Consider the following 19388-nt stretch of genomic DNA (forward strand, 5'->3'; position numbering starts at 1 on the left):
CCCAGAGGGCCCCTCGCTCCTTCCATATCCCCAGGGACAATGTCTGTGATCAGTGGATAAAGAGCCCGGCTTGAGGTTAGCTGGGGTCACATCCTGCCCGTACCACATACGTGGTTATGAACGCAGCAACCCCATCAGCTCTCAGCCCAAGACCCCAGTCTGTCCCCCAACACAGTGGCTTAGGGCCTGCTCTGGCAGGGGAGCTGTGCGATGGCCAGGATTCCCCGCGAGTGGAGGAATCTGCAGTGTCCTGCTGCCCACTTTGGTGCTGGGGGCAAGCACTGGCCCACCCAGGGTCCAGGGCGGCTGCAGGCAAGAGGCCCCTCGCCTCCCCAGGGTCTCACCCAACCTGTCCACTCACAGTCCCCCTTCTGCTAGGGGGAGCCCTGTGAGGTGTGCCCAACGCTGCCTGAAGATTTCCAGAACTTTGTGGGGCTGCCTGGAAAACCAGGGCCCAAGGGAGAACCAGGTGATCCAGCTCCGATCAGGGTGAGTGCCCAGGGACCCCCACAAATCAACCAAACAACCCTTGGTGGGGGGCACAACCATCGAGAGGAATGGGGCAGAGGGGCTGAGTTCTCCTGGCCACAGAGATTGTGGACAGAGGGTCAGGCTGGGGTCTGGACCATAGAGCTCAGGGCCAGGCTAGAGTGCCGCCCGAGGTCTCCATGGCAACCTCCCACAGCTCTCCAAGAGCCTCCAGGATGCCTTTTGGGCACGCTGGGGTGGAGCCGGCTCTTGTTGTGAGTGGGGCTGTGCCCTGGGCCTGGGTATGACTGGAAGTATGGGCAGGGCTGGGTTGGGGTTCTGGCCTGGGCTCCCTGCCCCACTCCCTCACAGGGCTTCTCTTTCAGGAGGGCCTGGGATCTGCCGGACAGAAAGGTGATCGGGTACGTAACAGGAACTTTCCGTTGGGGAAGCTTAGATTGTTATTTATACGAAAGACGGGGAGACTGAGATAGTCAGACCTTTCCTCTGGTTCATGTCCCCAAATGCCTGCAACTGCTGGGGCTGGGCCAGCCCGAAGCCAGGGGTCAGGGAATCCATCCAGGTCTCCCCCGTGGGTGTCAGGGGCCTAAGTACTTGGCTATTGCCTCCTGAGTGCTCATTAGCAGGAAGATGGAATCAGAAAAGGAGTTGGGACACAAACCCAGGCACTCTGATGTGGGATGTGAGTGTCACCTTGGCCTCTTCCCCCGTTTGTTACATGGGCTGGTAAGCCCCACCTCTGGGGTGGAGGGACCCCGGGGTGTTGGAACAGGGCTGTCCTCATCTATGGCCAGAGAGTTTGGGCTGCCCCAATGTGCCCAGTTTCAGCCCACAAACCTTTTTCCCCTGCAGGGAGACCCTGGCATCCAAGGCATCAAAGGAGAGAAGGTGAGGGAGCCCCCGTTCCTGCTTTGCTCCTCTGCCTCCCCGGGAACCTTTCTGATCCCTCTGTCCCTCCCGCAGGGGGAGCCCTGCTTGTCCTGCGGCTCGCCTGTAGAAGCCCAGCACCTCAGAGAAGTGAGCTCCCCGGGCCTCGGCTTGCCTGGCCTTCCGGTGAGTGACCGCTTCCTCCCCTCCCAGGCCTGCACAGCCCGTCCTTGTCACACTGGTGGCCTTCCTGATTCTTCAAGGGCAGGGACCCAGAGAGAGGCCACGAGGGAGATGTCCCAAGCCTGCACCCTGGCCCACCCGCAGTCCTCTCTCCGTCCCAGTCCCAGTCCCTGGGATGTCCCAGGCTGGGACTTCCTCTTAGGACCTCCAAGTGCCTGGGTGTAGACAGAAGGAACTGTCCAGCTACCCGCGGGCTTGTGAGAGTCCGAATCCTGATGTTGCCCTGCTCCTTCGGGCTGGACACTGGGACCCAGGGGGGGCCTTGCGGGGCCTGGGGTGGGAGAGGCTGTGACTCCTGGCTCTTTCCTCAGGGCAAAGCTGGTGCTCCGGGGCCTGCAGGGCTGAAAGGAGAGAAGGTGAGGCTTGGGTCAGAGGTCAGGGACGGCAGGCTTCTTAGCAGGGAGGCAGGGTGGGGTGGCCCTGGCAGGAATAGAGACGATGTCGACAAGGCACCCAACTGTAAATTCACAGTGAAATAAATTCACCAGTGTTTTGCAGATGGAGTCCAATAATTTATTTCCAAGAGCCCGCACGCTCTCCGAGAGAATTCCTTAGTGTTGTACTTTTAATTTAATGATCATCTAAAACTATTAAGCTTACTCAAGACTACCTTATAGTAAAATAACATTTAATCCTTCTTCATCACTTATTATGCTCCGGGCCCTGTTCCAAGTCTTGTCCATGTGTTCACTTGTTTTATCCTCCCCATGCACTCTGGAGTGCCTCTTCCTTTGTTCCCATTTTATGGATGAGAGCAGAGCCGCGCACGCAGGCCAAGTGAATTGCTCAAAGTCACACGAGTGTTTGGATGTGGAGCTGGGAGCCGAGCCCAGGAAGTCTGGCTCCAGTGTGTGTCTTCATCACTGGGCCTGGTCACTCCGTCTCCGGGCCCGTGGCGGCGTTTGTGTTTGTGACTACACTGGAGACAGCGGACATTGATCTTGCAATGCAGTGTTCCTTAGATGGGGATGAGGGCCCTGTGGGCAAACCAGTGCCCTGGTGCGGGCAGTACAGTAGACATGTGTGCAGGCCCAGCTCTGAGAGGCAAAGCACACTCAGATGGGGCTTGTGCACCCTCTCCCCACTGCCCGCCCTCCTTCCAGTCTTCTCCACTTCAGGGACTGGCATCTATGCAGTTTCCTGGACCCCAGCCCCAACCCCCACGTCGCCTTTGATTCCTGCCTTCCCCCACACCACGCCTGCCATCAGCCCACCAGCTAGGATCTGGCGCTTCGGCCAGCGACTCCTCCCTCCAGGGCCTCTGCTCTCTCCGCTCCCACCGCCATCGTCTCTCGCCCTGCATGGCCACTGCGGCCCTTCAACAGTCCACTTTTCCTCGGGTAGTTACTGATGACCCGGCTTCTGCCTTTCCAGGTCCGTCTGGCTCCGTCTCTCCTCTTCTCCACCGTGCTTTAGTGGCACCGGCTCTCCTTCTGTTCTGGAACATGTCAAGACGGCTGCCACCTCTTCATTCTGTCCCTGTGGTCCCCACTAGGAACGTCTAGAACATTCTCCCCCACCCCCTCCTCTTCTTTCCTCAGCCGACCTTAGGCTCATCCTTCTGATGATAATCGCAGCTAACATTTCCCAGGCCTCCCCGGCTGAAATGCCTCCTCCCACTCACTCTGTCGCCTCCCTCGGTTTCTTTGCTTCCTTGCTGTTTGAAGTCAGTGTTTTGAGGGTTCTGAGTGTGTAAGCCCCGCGAGGCGTTTTAGCCAGCGCTGGTTGTCGCTGTGCACCTGCTGCCTGGCCCAGCGCTCCGTGTAGGAAGGTGAAGGACCCAGCTGTTGGGTGAACGCAGATGAGCTCTGGGAGCCGGGGCAGTGTGAGCGTGGGGCTGGGAGTCTGTGAAGGCGGACGTGGGCCAGAAACATGGATCTGAGCCCCTGGCTGGCCACAGGGGCCTTGGGGGAAGAGCTCTTCTCTCTCTGGGCCTTAGCTTCCCTAGCCAGGAAATAGGATGTCGTGTAGACGTCCCGGGGGGTTCCTCTTGTAATTCTGGGTTGAGGAATGTTCTAGCACCCAGACCCCACCCCTTGTCTGACCATGCCTTCTCTGCTCTGCTCTCAGGGTAATTTTGGGGAGGCGGGGCCAGCTGGCAGTCCGGTAAGTGTTGTCTGGGACGGCAGCCGCTTGGGGGAGGACAGGTGGGAGCGATTGGCCTGGGCCGGTCCCCGGCAGATGCTGGGTGTCACATGTGGCTTCTTATCATGCAGGGGCCACCAGGGCCGGCAGGACCAGCGGGCATCAAAGGGGCAAAGGTGAGAGGGGACAATTCCTAGACAGACACCTTGCTTACTTCCAGCCTCCCCGCTCCTCAGTGCCTGGGCCCTGGAGTCAAGACCCCCTTTGACAGCCCCTGCCTCTGTTTCATGCCTGTTTCCCCCCAGTCTCTCTTGAGATACTCCCTCACCTGTGTCAGAATCCCAGATCCCAAGCCTGGCCCTTGGGCCCCAGAGCTGGAGAGCCCTAGCCCGATGCCCTTGCTCCACAGGGGGAGCCTTGTGAGCCATGCCCAGTCCTGTCCGAGCCCCAGGATGGCGTTGGCCGCATGGTGGCCTTGCCCGGCCCTGCTGGAGAGAAGGGGGATCCCGGGCCTCCAGGCTTCGGCCTGCCGGGAAAGCAGGTGAGTTCTGGGCCTCTGCAGGCAGAGGCAGACAGGGCTGGGTCTCTGGACTCCCTGGGGGTGGAGTTGGGGGTGGAGGGGGAGGGGTCAGTGTCTCTGCCCCCAGCAGGAGCCGCCCTGTCCTTTACCCTGGGATGCAGTGGGCAGAATGGGCAGAGAGCGCGCTGATTTAGGACTGGGTGGGTTCCCATCCCAGCTCTGCCTCTTACTGCAGCTTTGACTTGAGCCCCTCGCTTTCATTCTCCACACCCCCGCGTCCCACCAGTGGCATGACCGTAAGGCTTAGCAAGGACGTGTACGACGCGAAAGCCACACACAGCGGGCCCTGGAGAAATGATGGTGGTCACCACTATGATCCTGATGACTGTTACTGCTTTGAAAGGAGCAGGGGCTGGGACATACTGGGCACCCTGTGCCAGGCACCACTGCACACACATGAGCTTGTCCGGTCGCCTAAGATCCCCAGGGGTCCCACCTTGTGTGGTTCTCGTAATTCCAATTTGACAGGTGAACAAACTGAGGCGCAAGCTGGAGGAGGTAACTTGTCCAGGTCGCCTCTCTTAACCTCCACCGATTGCTCCAGGAGCCTGTGAGCAGGGCTCTGGTCTATGCTGTTGAGGGTGGGGCCCCAGGCCCAATACTGCACTGGGCACTTTGGGTGTCCAGTACAAGTGAATGGGGACTGGCAATGTTTTCTCCTCAGGGCAAGGCTGGAGAGCGTGGACTGAAGGGGCAGAAGGTGAGAGGTCCTTGGGGGACGTGGCGGGTGGGGGCTCCTCCTCTCCGATGCCCTCCCCACTGCTTTTCCCTCACTGGCCTGTGACCCCTCTCCGCCTCCTTCCCAACCCCCAGCCCCAGGCAGGGACTGTGTTTATGGGTCCCATGGGGCAGCCCATGTCTAGCTGGGTGACCCCTGGCCCTGGTGAACCCCACTCCTTACAGGGTGATGCCGGGAATCCTGGGGACCCGGGAATGCCAGGCACTGTGGGGCAGCCGGGACTGTCAGGAGAACCTGGGGTGCGGGGCCCCGCAGGGCCGAAAGGAGAAAAGGTCAGTTGGGGGTGCAGTTTGTGGTGCGAGAAGCATGAGGGCAGTGGGGTGGGGAGGAGGGCAGAGCTTGTGAGGTGGGGCTGTGAGCCTCAGAGGAGGCCAGCGGCCCGCCAGGCTGAGGTGTGGGCAGCAGAGGGGCGGAGCGCTCAGAACAAGGACCCCCTTTGCGGTGCCTGTCCCTGGCCGGGCTCATGGGCTCCCGGGCTGTGCCCATCTCTGACCAGGGTGACGGCTGCACTGCCTGCCCCAGCCTGCAGGGAGCGTTGACCGGCGTGGCGGGGCTGCCTGGGAGGCCGGGCCCCAAAGGAGAGCAGGGCCCAGAAGGCGTGGGCCGGCCTGGCAAAGCGGTGAGTGCGGGCTGCCTGGACTATGCCTCCTTTTCCTCGGCCCCTGCCTCCCATGGGGATTCCAAGGATCCCCTGTGCCTTTTAGGGTCAGCCTGGTCTGCCAGGAGTTCCGGGGCCCCCAGGACTGAAGGGCACACAGGTATGTGTGGGCTACAGCTGTGTGGGGATAAGGAGATACCTGGGGTCAGCCGGTCTGGGATGGGGGGAAATGGAGACAGGTACAGAGGAGGGAGGCGGGTGAGGGCGAGGGGTGTTTTACAAGAAACTGTGCCTCTGCCTCTCCAGGGTGAGCCAGGGCCTCCAGGAATAGGAGCACAGGGGCCCCAGGTGAGTCTCCAGCCTTCCCTTTGCGTGTCCACCCCCAACCCTTCCATTAGACAGCTGCTCACTCCCATCGCCCCAGACTGCAGGGCTCTGGCTGGCTCGGTTGCTCACAGCTGCAGCTCTGGGAGCAGAGTCAGCAGCAGCCCTGGCCGCTGTTGCTTTTGTCAAGGCCTTGGCTTAGACCTCCAGCTCTCTGACGTGCAGGGTCTCCCTGGGGTGCTCCCTCTGAGTTTGGGCAAGCAGACACTCCACCCTGGACCAGGTCTGCAGTGGGGTAAGACCACTGGGTCCAGAGGGGCAGGTTGGCCTGGGTGCCATGCCCCAGTGTGCCCTTTCTCACTTGCAGGGGGAGCCTGGAGCCCAGGGCTTGCCTGGCATTCAGGTATGTCTGCCTTGGGCCCGGCAGAGATGGACGGGGGAGGGGCCACTCTAGGATAAGGGAAAACTGCCCGTGCTTTCTTCTGCAGGGCCTTCCGGGACCTCGGGGCCCACCCGGCCCCACTGGAGAGACAGGTGCCCAGGTAAGCCTCTGCCTCCCTGGGCGCTGGGCCTGCAGCGCCTCCAGGTGCTCTGGCAGTGGGTACAGGGTCTCAGGGGGCTGAGAAGTGCCGGCCAGAGGCCTGCCCTAGGCCTGAGCTCAGCTCACCCGGGGGCCTGTGGCCAGCTGCGAATTGTGTCCCTGCAGCCTTGTCACCCTCTCTCCTCCAGGGAGCTCCAGGGATGAAAGGAGCCACTGGGCCTGCGGGGCCTCCAGGTGCCAGTGTCTCTGGCCCTCCGGTAAGAGTCCGCTCTGTGAGCTGTGCTGGGGGCATTGCTGGGACCAGGGACCTTGCTGCTGGGAAGGGGGCAAGGGGCTGACCAAGCCTTTCCCAGCAGCGTGGGGGATGGGAAGAGGAGAGCGGGCTCAGCAGGCCCGTCTCCTGAGGAGGAAGAGAACACTGTTACAGGGAGTGCTTGAATGGTAATAACGAGCACCATTGCTTTTATAAGAGGCCCACAGAGACACAGACGCAGAAAAAGAGAACTCCCATCCTCTGGTTCACTCCCCAAATGCCCACATCAGTCAGGGCCAAAGCTGGGAGCTGGAAACCCAATCCAGGTCTCCCACATGGACAGCAGGAACACAACTACCGAGCCATCACCACTGCCTCCCACCCTGTATCACATCCTAAAGAGAGAATGGAGAAAACACGGACTTTGGGCTGGACAAACTTAGGTACATTGGCAGGAGGCTGGAGTCAGGAGCTGGAGCCAGGAATCGAACCCAGGCACTGCGGTGTGGGACACCAGTGTCTTAACCTCTGGGCTAAATGCCTGCTCCTAATTGGCACCATTTTTTGAGCAGTGACTGTGCTGAGGCCCTGTGCTAAGCCCTAAACACAGTCTGTCACTTCTTCCTCATAAGGAAACTGCTATTATTGTCCCCGGTTCATAGACAAGGACACAGAAGGCTCAAGAGAGAATGACAGGGGCGGAGCCACGAACCTGCACCCAGGCCTGTGTGACCCAAGCCCGCCCCTGACTTCAGATCCTGGGGCCCTTAGGGACGCTCCAAACCCATGCTGTCTGCGAGAACTCTCTTCGTGGCTGGGAACATTCTAGGTGGCAAGACCTGAGACAATGCGTCAGGTTTAAAAGATGTGTCTATTGAACAAATTGCATAGATTAAGTAATAATAAATGCATTTTCTCATTTTAGTCATCAAAGACCTGTATAATAGCCAGATTCTGCTCCGCATGAACCCACTAGAATTTTGCAAGATGATATAATTTTAGCCTAAATCAAAGAAATGCTACCTTTCAGCTGGGCTGTGCCATGCTGGGTCGTGGGCAAAGGTATAATTTTTCTTGGGCTTTTGGTAATGTTGAAAATAGCCCAGTGAATCGTGTCGTGTGCTTTCCTGTCTTTGTGGGTCCCTAGAGAAGTTCTGGTTCCAGTTTGGGAATTGCTGACGGATTCCTCCCCAGGGTACACCAAAGCCCAGAGGGCACGGGACTTGCCGTGGGCGCAGCAGAGCTGGACAGTCAGGCCTCTGCCTGTCCCGAGGAGGCCCTGGAGGGAAAGGCAGCGATGCCGAGGCCCTGTGGGCAGGTGGAGGGTCCCAGGGGAAGGCGGCCAGCACAACCCCACCCCTCTGCCACACTGCAGGTTCTTCTACGAGTGCTCTCCAGCTCGCCCCTTAAGCTGAATCCCACCCGGGAGACCTCCCACTCCTAGCCCCTCACTCACTACCTGTGTGACCTCAAGCAAGGGCCAGTTCCTCAGAGTCTGCAGTTCCTTGTCTGTAAAATAAATAGTCCCAGGGCTGGCGCTGTGGCCCAGCATCCTCTACGAGCCCTGGTTTGAGTCCCGGCTGCTCTACTTCTTCTTCTTCTTCTTCTTCTTCTTCTTCTTCTTCTTTTTTTTTAATAACATACTTTCTTTTTTTTTTTCTTTTTGACAGGCAGAGTGGAGAGAGAGACAGAGAGAAAGGTCTTCTTTTACCATTGGTTCACCCTCCAATGGCTGCTGCGTCCAGCGCACCACGCTGATCCGAAGCTGGGAGCCAGGTGCTTCTCCTGGTCTCCCATGCAGGTGCAGGGCCCAAGCACCTGGGCCATCCTCCACTGCACTTCCAGGCCACAGCAGAGAGCAGGACTGGAAGAGGGGCAACCGGGACAGAATCCGGTGTCCCGACCGGGACTAGAACCCGGTGTGCCGGTGCTGCAAGGCGGAGGATTAGCCTATTGAGCCGCGGCGCCGGCCTGCTCTACTTCTAACTCAGCTCCTAGCTAATGCACCTGAGAAAGCAGCAGAAGATGGCTCAAGTGTGGGAGACTGTGTGCAGCTCCAGTCTCCTGGCTTCTGCCTGGCCCAGCCCTGGCTGTTGTGGCCTTTTGAAGAGTGAACCAGGGGATATAATCTCTCTCTTTCTCTCTCTCTCTCTGTGTCTCTCTCTCTCTTTCTTTCCCCTGTGTCTCTCCCTCTGTCATTCTGGCTTTCAAATAAATAATCTTATTTTGTTTAAAAAAGGGCATTGAAAATAACAGAAAAAAAAATAGTCCAGTCACTCAATGTGGCATGTGATGGAGAGAACGTGTGTCACACACTAAAGAGAGACACTTGGGGTTGGCCAGCCTGGGTGCAGTGATGCTGTTGGGTCTATTGCTATCTCCCCTTGAGCTTCCTGAAAAGTGGAACCATGCCACCCAGCAGGGCTGGGTGTGGGGGCTCCACCCTGTGTTCCTGGTCAGGCACGTGGCCCACAGGTGCTCAGGCAATGCCAGTTCTCCTCCTCCTCCTCCTCCTCTTCTCTGATTGCCTGCTGTGCCTCCGTTGCCTCCTCTAAAATGTGGGCACTGGGGAGCCTGGTGCTGCGCCTGCTGGTCCTGCCCCCTCCTGCCGGCCAGCATCACCCACTGACTCTGGGCTCTCTTCCTTCAGGGCCACGCTGGGCAGCAAGGACAGATGGGCCATCCAGGAGTCAGAGGGATGCCGGTGAGTCTGGTGCCAAGGGGCAGCAGGAAGTTGTGGCTGGCCCTGCTCCGCACCTCTTTCTACTCACCTCCCTATGTTTCTTCCCTGCAGGGCGAGAAGGGATCTCGAGGAGAGAAGGTACGACCCAGACCCAAGGACCTGGGACCCATTCCCAGGGGGCATTAGCAGTGCCTGCAGCCCGCAGGAAAACCCCTGTGTACAGAGATGCCCTGGCTGCAGGGTGGGGGCCGGAGACGCATCCTGATCTCCATGCCATCCACCTGCTCCCTGATTCCAGGAGCCCCCAGAATCCCTTACTCCCCTAGTTGCTGGCCCAAGACTAAATTAGGACAGCAGGAGGCCAGAGAACAAGGTCCCGCTCCCACTGGCAGCTGCAATTTCAAAGCAGGCGGGGTGGAGTCAGAGGATGAAGCAGGAAGTGAGTTAGGAAGGACTGACAGGGAGAGGACAGACAGGAGAGTCTGGGAGAGAAGGGCTTGGAAGCCCAGCTGGGCCAGAGGTGCAAGCCTGCAGCAGGGTGGAGCTGCGGCTGTGAGGTGAGGACACCCGTGCCGCTGCACGAGGCTGTAACTGAGCAGCCCCAGTGACAAAAGTAGCCGGGCTCTGCCGAGTCCTTACCGGGTGGTGGGACCTCGTGTGCAGGCATCCAGTCTGGAATCACGATTTCAGTGTTACCCACAAGGAGGCTGAGGGTCAGAGAGGTTGGACAGGTTGCCCGGGGCACCATCGGAAGCGGCAGATGCTGCACCTAAGCCCTGGCCCCCCTCTCTGGAGAGCACACTTGGCCTCCCAATATTGGTTTCCAGAGGCCTCCCCCTGACCCAGCCCACTCCTGCCCACCCCTCACAGAGGCTCTTGTCTCTTTAGGGTGAGCCAGGGGAGTGTGCCTGCCCCCACCGAGGCGACCCCATCTTCTCTGGCATGCCGGTGAGTGGCGCTTAGAGTCTGCGCCCCAGCCAGGGGATGCAGCCTGGCTTCGGCCAAGCCTGCTGTTCTCCAGCAAGGGCCTCGCAGGGCTCCGCGCCCCAGCCAGCCGCCTCCCCACGCAGCCCCGCGCTTGGTGTGGACGTTGCCTATAACCTCTCCTCTTCTTTTGCGACCCCCACTCCCACCCAGGGTGCTCCGGGACTTTGGATGGGCAGCTCATGGCAGCCGGGCCCGCAGGTGTGTCGCTTGTCTCCCTGCCTCTCCTCTTGTTCGCCGGCGCCCTGTGGCTTGCCCGCCCTGCCACTGCTGCCCCCAGCGATGGGGCACAGCTCTCCTCTGGCCCTGATTCTTTCTTCTCTCTCTCTCTCAGGGTCCTCCGGGTGTTCCTGGACCGCCAGGGCCCCCTGGAATGCCTGGGCTGCAGGTAAGGGGGGAGGAGAGAGGGAAGGGTTCGGGTGGCAGGGTCGTGCGGTCACGGTGTCTGCTCTGTGCTCTGTGTCTGCTCTGAGCAGGTGCTCCTCAAACTGGTCCCAGCCGTGCTCCCACATGCTCTTGTCTCCAGGGCGGTGAGGAGGGGGCCCGCTGAGCCCAGCCCTTTATTTATTTATTTTTGCGGAATGCCCTGTTGTGTGTTAGCATCCGGTAGACGCCAAGCTCAGGCTTTGGTCAAATGTCAGAAAGGCAGGATCTGGGTCAGATCAAATCTCTCACACGGTCCAGAGCTCTGCCATTTGATATTCGTTCACACAACACATGTTTTTGTACACGTGCTGATTTCTGAGCACTGGTTTAGGTGCTGGGGACACAGCATTGGACAAAAATAAAGACCCCTGCCCTCCTGGAGTTTGCAGTCTAGAAGGAGAGACAGACAATAAGCAAGATGAATCAACAGAATGTAGTGTATTAGACGTACGCGCTGCGGAGAGAGACGGAGTGGGAGTCGGGGTGGGGATAGACGGTGCAGGGAGGGCAGGAAAGATATTTGCAAAAAGTGCTGAAAAGGAGGTGGAATTAATCAAAACTTAAAGGAAATGGGGGGCAAGCTGGTGATGGAGAGCAGCCTGGTCAGGGAAAGCAGCAGGTGCAAAGGCCCGGAGGTGGGAAATAGCAAGGAGAGCAGGGACTTCGAGCTGAGGTGGGTGCGGCATTGTCACTGGAGCGTGCATTCCAGACTCAGGCAGCCCGATTTTGAATCCCAGCTCTGCCATGTGCTGTCTGTGTGACGCTGGGCAAGTTAGTTGACCTCCCTGTGTCTCAGTTCCTTCATCTGTTAAGTAGGGATAACCACAGCGCCCCCACCATAGGGCAGAAACCAGTGCATGGGAGGAGTCAGTGTGTGCAAGGGGTCTAAGCCGAGCCTGGCGCGTGCTAAATGCTGGGGAGGCACTGACCATTGTTACTGTGATGACGGGGGGAAGTGCTGTGTGGCCTCCATTCTCTCACCCATCTGAGCCTTGCATCATGCTCCTCCCTTACATAAGGAAGGGGGTGCTACCCCCTTAGTCACGGCAGAGCAGGATCTCAGCCATGATCATTGGCCACGCTGGACTGTGCCTCCCCCACGCAGAGCACTCTCTGCTGCCTTCCGCTGGCAGTCAGCACAGCTCCCCAGTGGCTTGCACAGCAGGCCACCTTTCCCAGAGGGCCCAGGAGGTCCAGCAGGAAAGCTTCCGTGCCTGTGACCCTCAGCCCCTGCAGAGTGACTCCCACCTGGAGAAGCAGAGTGACTCCCACCTGGAGAAGCAGAGTCACGTGGTGGCTCCTCCCCACCCCAGCACACCGCCCCTTTCTGGGCTGGGAACGTGCCACGGCGAGGAAGCCACCATTGCTGATGGGAAGCTCCACCAGGATCCCAATTCTGTGTGTGTGTGTGTGTGGGGGGGGGTTCTTCCAGTTTGCTTAGGGGAAGCCAAGAGTCCTTTCAAAGCGCCCCATTCACAGGGAGCGCTGATGGGCTGTGAACCCTGCCAGACATGCTGACATTAGGCAGAAAAGAGTGACCGCTGAGTCTGGTCCCGGGCACCAGAGTCCTCTTCTGGTGCCAGTTCCTGAGCCCAAACCCAGGCTGCCACCAGCAGGCCCCTGCCCTGTGCCGAACAAGGTGCCGGAGGGCTCAGCCGCTCCTGTCTTGGGATGCAGAAGCAGGCTCAGCGACGCATGGCCCTCGCTCACCCAGTGCCTTGTGATCTCGTTTCATCCCAAACCATTTCACAGATGTGGAAACTGAGGCACAGAGGATAAGAAATCTGCCCGAGGCCCCATAACTAGTAGGCAGTTGAGCCTAGTGTTAACTCAGGCTGCACTCTTTAGTTCTATGGTAGAGCAGGTGGAACGCCCACTTAGTTCTGGGGGGGTCAGGAAGGGATCACCAAGTATCAGGCTTGAACTCGCACATCTGCGCTGAAGAGAGGAGCAGGGGTTGAGTCATGATCGAGGGCCTGATCATAATTAGCACGCAGGCATTGTCCCTGTGCCAGGCACTGTCCTCCACCCTGCTGGTGCCGAGGAGGGGGCCGCCTGGGTGGGAAGGGACGCGGTGGGGCTGGGTGAGGGCTGCCTCCCAGTGTGACCCAAGCCTGGAGGAGTCTCCCAGCAGCGATGTGTTCCGGTGCTGGGAGCTGGGATTTGAAGGGAGGCCAGGTCTCGGCACAGGCCAAGGAGATCCCGTGCAGGGAGGAGCGGGCCAAGCAACAGTGCCTTCACTCTGCACGTGTTTAATGTACACTCCCTCCTGGGAGTTCAAGTAGGGACACCCCCCCCCACCTTCCCTGGAGAGTTTAATACCCAGTTGCACACTGTGAGCTGGCCAGGGGTCCTGGGAGGCTCCCAGGTGTGGAGGACTAAGCTCCCTATAGCCACTGTCTCCTTGAAGCCTCACCATAAACTCTCCCTGTTTGACAGATAAGGAAACTGAGGCATGGAGTCCCCCCCCCCCCCCAAGTAATCTGCCAAACATAGCTCGTCATGCAGCTAGATGGGTCTGAGCCGCAGGCACACGCCTTGCTGTACACACGAACGTTCTGGGGATGTCTTTGGAGGAACGAGGCTGAAATCGTCGTTATGAGAGGGGTCGGAAGCCGGTGGTCCCCATTGAGTCCCAGCCCTGTGACTTTTTTCTTTGGTGGCCTTTGGCAGTTTGCATACTCTCTCTGAGTTTTTTGCTCTGTTTTTAACATGGAGATAACACCACCAGGTAACCACGATGATTATAGGAGAAAATGCCAGAAACTGCTTAGCCCAGAAAGAAATGTTAGCCACATGGAAGCGCCTCTGCCTGGTTTTGGTTGCACCCCGGCCTGTAGGGAAAGCACTCTCTATTGGGCTGGTTTTGGGGGGTCACTCCTTTGGGCCTTCTTGGCTGCACCTGCAAAGGATCTGGAGACTCCCAAGCTCAGAAGAGATGTGAACCTTGTGCCCGTCAGGGCTTGGCTGGGCAGGACAAGGGAGCAGGGTGACCAGCAGGCTGGAGAGAGGGGGCCACTCATTCTTGTCTTCCTGGCTGCAGGGAGTGCCTGGGAACAACGGTCTGCCAGGACAGCCTGGGCTCACCGCGGAACTGGTAGGTACCTGCCAGAACTCACTGGCCACCCCCTCCCTGCCCAGGGCTGAACTGCCCACGGCGGCTCCTGCGGCTGCCATGGGTCGGGAGAGTCCCTGTCCTCTCCCTTCCAAAGCTGGGAGAAGCCGAGGTGATGCTTCCCCAGGCTGCCCCAATTCCCCATCCCTCACCTGCTGTCCCCCACGCTCTGTCTCCTGCAGGGGTCGCTCCCCATCGAGCAGCACCTCCTCAAGGTAAGCGGGCACGAGGTGGGCTGGGAGTGCCGGGGTTGTCCTCAGGGGACTCTCCTTGTAAGTGCTCAGTTGCACAGACCTTGCAGAGGAGGGTGGGAGGGAGCAGAGCGCTGAGCGACTGGCTGGCTGTTTGTAGGGAATATGCGATCCATGCAGTTGCCTTGCAGGGCCTAGCTGCTGCCTGGTTCATAACAGACCCCCAGGCACCATTTGCTTAAAGGAGTCCTGGGAAGGGACCCATATGGCGGCTGCTGTCAGCAGAACCCAACCTTGAGTGGGCCCACGGCAGCTGGCAGTGAGGCCCTGGAGCTCCAGGGACACATCAGGGCGTGACCTGCAGCAGAGCGGAGACGGGCGGTGGAGGGCCAGGAGGAGAAAGGCTGGTGAAAGGCTGCAGCCCCTCTCTGGTCAGTGCAGAAAGAATCCAGCAAGGGAATGAGAAGCCATGCCAGTGGTGCAAGACAGGGCCTGGGTTTGGTGTGCACCTGCAAACTGCCATAAGACCCCACCCCGTGCAGTGGCCGGGTCAGGCTTCGTCACCACAGGGGATGAGGGTGCACTCATTCCTCCTGCTGCCTTCAGGGCTTTGCACTTAGCATCCCCAGGGGGCCCTCCCAGCCCTGGCCCCAGAGCATGCCCCCTTCTCCTGGCACTGCCACTGGCCAGGACGTCCCTCAGCCCTGCCGGGGACCCGGTCAAGCAGAGTTTGAGACTGCCTGCCCCACCCCCCATGAACAGCTAGACACAGCTAGAGCAGGAGGTGGGGCCGACCCTCTGGTGCAGCGACAGTCGAGATAACTGCGGGCTTGTGACAAGCAAGACCCCGGCATCCTCATCGCGGCTTCTGTCAGCCTGGGTCTCCCCAAGTCTTGCCCCTGGGCGGTGACTGTGTGGCTCCAAACCCAGAATTTGGCATTTCTTCTCGTGACCATTCGTTTGTTGATTTCATAACCACGTGCTCCACCGTCATCCCCTAATGCGCCCACCGAGCGAGTGGGGTCTGGAGAAGGGGCTGGGTGGCAGCCCAGGGGGTGCTGCATCCACAGCCCAGAGGAGGCCTGGGCCTGGGGGGAGAGCGCTGGCTCTGGCCGCACACTGACAGGGCCGCTCCGGGCTCCTGCCTACCCAGAGCAGTCCCGCCCGCCTCTTGTGGGCGTCAACTTGCTCTTCTGCACAATGCTCATAAGATCCCCACCCCCTGAGCCCTGAGCACCAGGTGTGAAAATGTGCGAAGGTCCATTGCCACTCCTGGCCTCCCAGGCACGGAGTAAATGGTGACTGGTGATTGCTCTCATTGGGCGAACAGTGAAAGGGAGAGCAAGGGCTGCTGCCTGGGAGGCCATGGCCACCACACCAGGCCACAGAGAGACTCCAGGCCCCCCAGGCCCCTGCAATCGGACACTGGCTTTTTCTAGTGGGTCTGATCCTTCCGTGGGGGACACCTGTAGCTTTTATCAAAATTTCAGAGAGATCTGTGACCCGAAGAAGCTGAAAATCCCGGGATAGCAGCAGGCCCTTCTGATCCCGACCCAGCCTGCTGGGGAGCCCGGAGCAGTGGGGTCTGCTCGGGCCACCCGGTCCCAGAGGGCGTCTGGCACGGCCGGCTTCCCCCACAGCTGTTTCCTCCGCTCCCTTGGGCCGCGAAGCTGCGTTTGGAGCCAGCATTTTCAGCCTCAACCCGCATGCCTTGTCCTGGCAGTGGCTACAGGCTGCGGGGACAGCCGGGACAGATGGTCCCTCTGCGGGCCCCTCCGCCTCCTCCCACACGCCTGTCTGGAAAGTGGCTCTGGCTTGGTTTTGCCAGAGCTCCTTCCTGGAGGAAACTCAAAGCCGATGGCTGGGATTGGGTCCCCTGGGGGCGGAGCAAAGCTGCCGCAGGCGTGGGGCTGGGGCAGGAGAGTGTGGGCTGAGGACGGCTGCTGGTCAGGGTGCCCCCGTGTGGCCCAACCTGGCCATCTCCCCGCCCTGCCGCCCCACCCCAGGCCCCACTGCCCTCCCCTTCCCTCCGCAGAGCATCTGTGGGGACTGCGTCCAGGGCCAGACGGCCCGCTCTGTGTCCCTGCTGGAGAAAGGAGAGAAGGGAGACCAGGGCATCCCCGGTGTGCCAGGACTGGACAACTGCGCCCGGGTAGGCGCCGGGCTCGGGGCAGGCCCGGTGGGGGAGGGCTCCCTGCTTGCCTCACCTGACAGAGCCCCACCTTGTCCCCCACCCCCAGTGCTTCTTGGAGCGGGAGCGGCCCCGAGCTGAGGAGGCCAGGGTGAGTGGGCCCCACCTGGTCTTGCCCCAGTCTGGGCTGCACAAGGGGTTGGGGGAGGCCCTAACTGCCCACTCTCACCACCCCATCCCCCCTCCAGGGAGACAACAGCGAGGGAGAACCCGGTTGTGCTGGGAGCCCTGGCCTGCCTGGGCCTCCGGGACTGCCAGGCCAGAGAGGAGAAGAGGTAGGACCAGGGGCCAGGCCTCAAGGGGGCTGGGGTTCCCCATCAGCCTCAGAGGCCAGCCAGGGCCTCTTCTGTCCCCGAGGTTGCTGGTTTCTCCCCATGCTGGTACTAGTTGGCTTTTCCTCCCTGGGCCCCTCTTCTAGGCCCACGCCTGCCCTCCAGCTCACGGCTTAAACACCACCTTCTCTGGGAGGCTTTCTTGGACCATCTTCTTAAAAGTGGAGCCCCCCAGGGCCCCTCCCTGCACTGTACTCATCCCCATCCCACATCCTGCACGTTGGCTTGGTTCAGGAGCATCCCACAGGCACCCACTTCGTACCCGTACCCACCTCGTCCCAGAATGCAAGTGCCTCGAGGCAGGCGATGACGTCCTGACTTGTGGGTGGCAGTGTGCCCCGGGCACCTGCACCAGCACTTGTAGTGTCCTAACAGCTATTCGGTTAAATGTTCACTGGGTGACCCAGTGGACAGAAGGGCAGTTTTAACATCCACTAAATCGGCCTCTTTTGGCAACAGCCACCCCTGCTGCCTCTGGCTGGAGCGACTGAGTTGGGGGTTGGGAGGCCCCGGCCTCTCCATGCATTTCCCTTGGTTTCCTTTGCAGGGTCCACCCGGCGTGAGAGGCTCCCCGGGTCCTCCAGGCCCTATTGTAAGTGTCTGCGGTACCCTGGGCTGTTGGAGCCGCTCTCAGAGGGGTCATAGGGCTCACACATCCTCTGCTGTCTTATCCCCCAGCTGCCAGGCAGGGCAAGAGGGAGGCGACACCCACTGTCCCCCCCTTTCCCGCCTCAGCACCAGACCACGGAATGCCCTGGAGCTGCCTTCCCCGGGGAGGCCCGCAGGGGCGTGTGGGTGCTTCCTCTCCCCCGCCGCTGTAGTCGACACTGGACTCAGGAGCCCTGGGCAGCGGGGGGGCGGGGAGGGTGTGTGTGTGTGGCATTCTGGCCAGACCTTTCGCTAGCCCTGTGGCCCCAGGTGCCACGAAGTTTGGGGGCTGAGCTGGAGCTGCCGCCCGTTGCTCTTGGGGCCAAATCTCGAGCAAAGTCTCCAAAGCCCAGGCCAGGTGCAGCCACCCCAGAGTTCCCTGCGGTGTTGATGTGGCAGGAAACTGGAAGCAACCGGCAAAGACGGGAAGAACTGAAAATGCGTGGCTGGTGGGAGCCACCTACTAGAGGTTGCGGGGCAGGCAGGATGGGCCAGGCAAAAAGACAGGAGCTTCCACTCTTACAAAGGTGCCAGGAGGATTCTGGAAGACTTGGGAAGCACTGTCTGACTTGGGGGCGGATTCGCGTCTCTGCCCCTGGACAGAGGAGCCAAGGGCAGGAGCAGCTGCCCCTGTGGGCCGAGAGCACCCACGAGTCTCTTCCTCCAGCGGCCTGGACAGTGCCGCCCTGGCCCCCAGCCTCAGGCCGCCCCAGCGTGACTGTGCTTGTGAGATGTGACCTGCCTGTTTCTCCCACCAGGGCCCCCCAGGTTTTCCTGGTGCTGTTGGCTCCCCCGGATTGCCCGTAAGAACCTAGCACTGCACCCCCACCCCCACCTGCCAGCCAGGTCTCTGTGCCTCGTGCTTGTCTCCCTGTCCTGGTGTTTGTTGTCGCCCTTCAGGCACGGTAGCTAACGACACAGCTTCCCACAGCTTCCCCGAGGGGCCAGCGGCTTGGACGTCCTCCCGGGTTCTGCCTCTTTTCAGTTCTCCCTCTCATCTTCCCGCTGCCACCCCCTCTTGTTTCCTCTCTCCTCGCCTGCTCACAATCCCGGATCACTCCGCGCCCCTCCACCCCCTCCCTGGCCCCCCAGCTCTCTTACCTTCTTGCTTTAAGCTGGCGCCCCCCTGGAGCCCCTTTTCTTCCTCTCTTCTCCCTTCTGCCTCCTGCTCCCCACCACCTGCCGTGTGGACGGAAGATTTGCTGAAAGTCGTTCTTGGGGCCCTGCCAGGCCCTGGCTCGGAGCCCGGCGGAGACGCCAAGGCTTCACATTGCAGGCTGGCACAGGTTGGCTGCCCTGCTGCTTGGCAGGGCTGTCCAGAAGCACCCCAGGGATTTAAAGGCAGCCGTGCCTACACCTTTCCCACCGTTCTAGAGGAAACCCTCAGCTTCCTCCCCTGCCTCTCCTCTTTCTTGGCGCCGGTCCCAGGCTGCTCCGAGGCTGGGCACGTGGCGCCCGCCGGTTGGGTTTCTGGGTGTCGCGGGGCCCCGGTGCCTTGGCCCGCTCCCTCTGCCAGGTGTCGTTAATTGCTCTGCCGTCGTCATTGTCACAGGTGTGTTTAAGTCACCTCCATCCTCACCGCTGCTCCCTCCTGGGTCACGGAAACTAACCTCCTGTTTGTCAGATTTTGTGTTCCCGGGGCCTGGCTCCTCTCCTCCTAAGCCTGGCGACAGAGGCTCAGGGAGCAGGGCCCCTCCTTGTCACAGCCCCATCTGTCCCACGTCCTCCTCTCTGGCCGGGCCTCGTGTGTTTCTGCTTGCTTGGGTGAAGGGGCCATCTGTCCGTCTAGCCATCTGTCTTGTGTGGTGGAAAGGTCTGGGTGTCGTCTCTGGAGGGGCCGAGGGAGAAGGGGGCAGAGAAGGTGTGCTCGTGGTGGCGTGGTGACCCCGCGCAGGTCAGGAGTGAGGGCTGATGGGCGGGTCTCCAGCGCTGAGTGGCAGGAACTTCACTTCCATGCTACAAAGTGGCAGGGGCCACGCTGGAGGGCGTCCTCCTGTGTCTCTCTCCACGGTCCTAATTCGGGGCTGGGTGGGAGGGCTGGACAGGTAAGTGCTGGGCATCTGGTGCCATCCTGTGCTGGGGAGTGTCACTTCCAGAAG

At 60.3% G+C, this 19388-nt stretch overlaps 1 protein-coding gene across 6 annotated transcripts in view; it reads left to right on the plus strand.

Moving 5' to 3' along the window:
* COL16A1 (collagen type XVI alpha 1 chain) overlaps positions 1–19388 on the plus strand; it is a 55205-nt gene that overhangs the window by 20773 nt on the left and 15044 nt on the right. For 5 of the 6 annotated variants that reach the window (XM_089299138.1, XM_051832133.3, XM_017350238.4 and 2 more), the window contains 28 exons: positions 379–489; positions 855–890; positions 1342–1377; positions 1453–1542; positions 1911–1955; positions 3670–3705; positions 3816–3860; positions 4094–4225; positions 4929–4964; positions 5168–5275; positions 5500–5622; positions 5708–5761; positions 5908–5949; positions 6293–6328; positions 6414–6467; positions 6655–6723; positions 9370–9423; positions 9514–9540; positions 10291–10350; positions 10540–10587; positions 10721–10774; positions 13856–13909; positions 14110–14142; positions 16154–16270; positions 16359–16400; positions 16498–16584; positions 17189–17233; positions 18048–18092. In XM_089299138.1, coding sequence (XP_089155264.1) covers positions 379–489; positions 855–890; positions 1342–1377; positions 1453–1542; positions 1911–1955; positions 3670–3705; positions 3816–3860; positions 4094–4225; positions 4929–4964; positions 5168–5275; positions 5500–5622; positions 5708–5761; positions 5908–5949; positions 6293–6328; positions 6414–6467; positions 6655–6723; positions 9370–9423; positions 9514–9540; positions 10291–10350; positions 10540–10587; positions 10721–10774; positions 13856–13909; positions 14110–14142; positions 16154–16270; positions 16359–16400; positions 16498–16584; positions 17189–17233; positions 18048–18092 — 1719 coding nt within the window. The remainder of the gene's footprint in view (positions 1–378; positions 490–854; positions 891–1341; positions 1378–1452; positions 1543–1910; positions 1956–3669; positions 3706–3815; positions 3861–4093; positions 4226–4928; positions 4965–5167; positions 5276–5499; positions 5623–5707; positions 5762–5907; positions 5950–6292; positions 6329–6413; positions 6468–6654; positions 6724–9369; positions 9424–9513; positions 9541–10290; positions 10351–10539; positions 10588–10720; positions 10775–13855; positions 13910–14109; positions 14143–16153; positions 16271–16358; positions 16401–16497; positions 16585–17188; positions 17234–18047; positions 18093–19388) is intronic. The other variant, XM_051832132.3, reaches the window with a different exon arrangement.

The sequence above is a fragment of the Oryctolagus cuniculus genome, chromosome 7 (genome assembly GCF_051225735.1).
Source record: "Oryctolagus cuniculus isolate XC-2025 breed Fujian yellow rabbit chromosome 7, ASM5122573v1, whole genome shotgun sequence".
In the NCBI taxonomy this organism is placed as follows: domain Eukaryota; kingdom Metazoa; phylum Chordata; class Mammalia; order Lagomorpha; family Leporidae; genus Oryctolagus; species Oryctolagus cuniculus.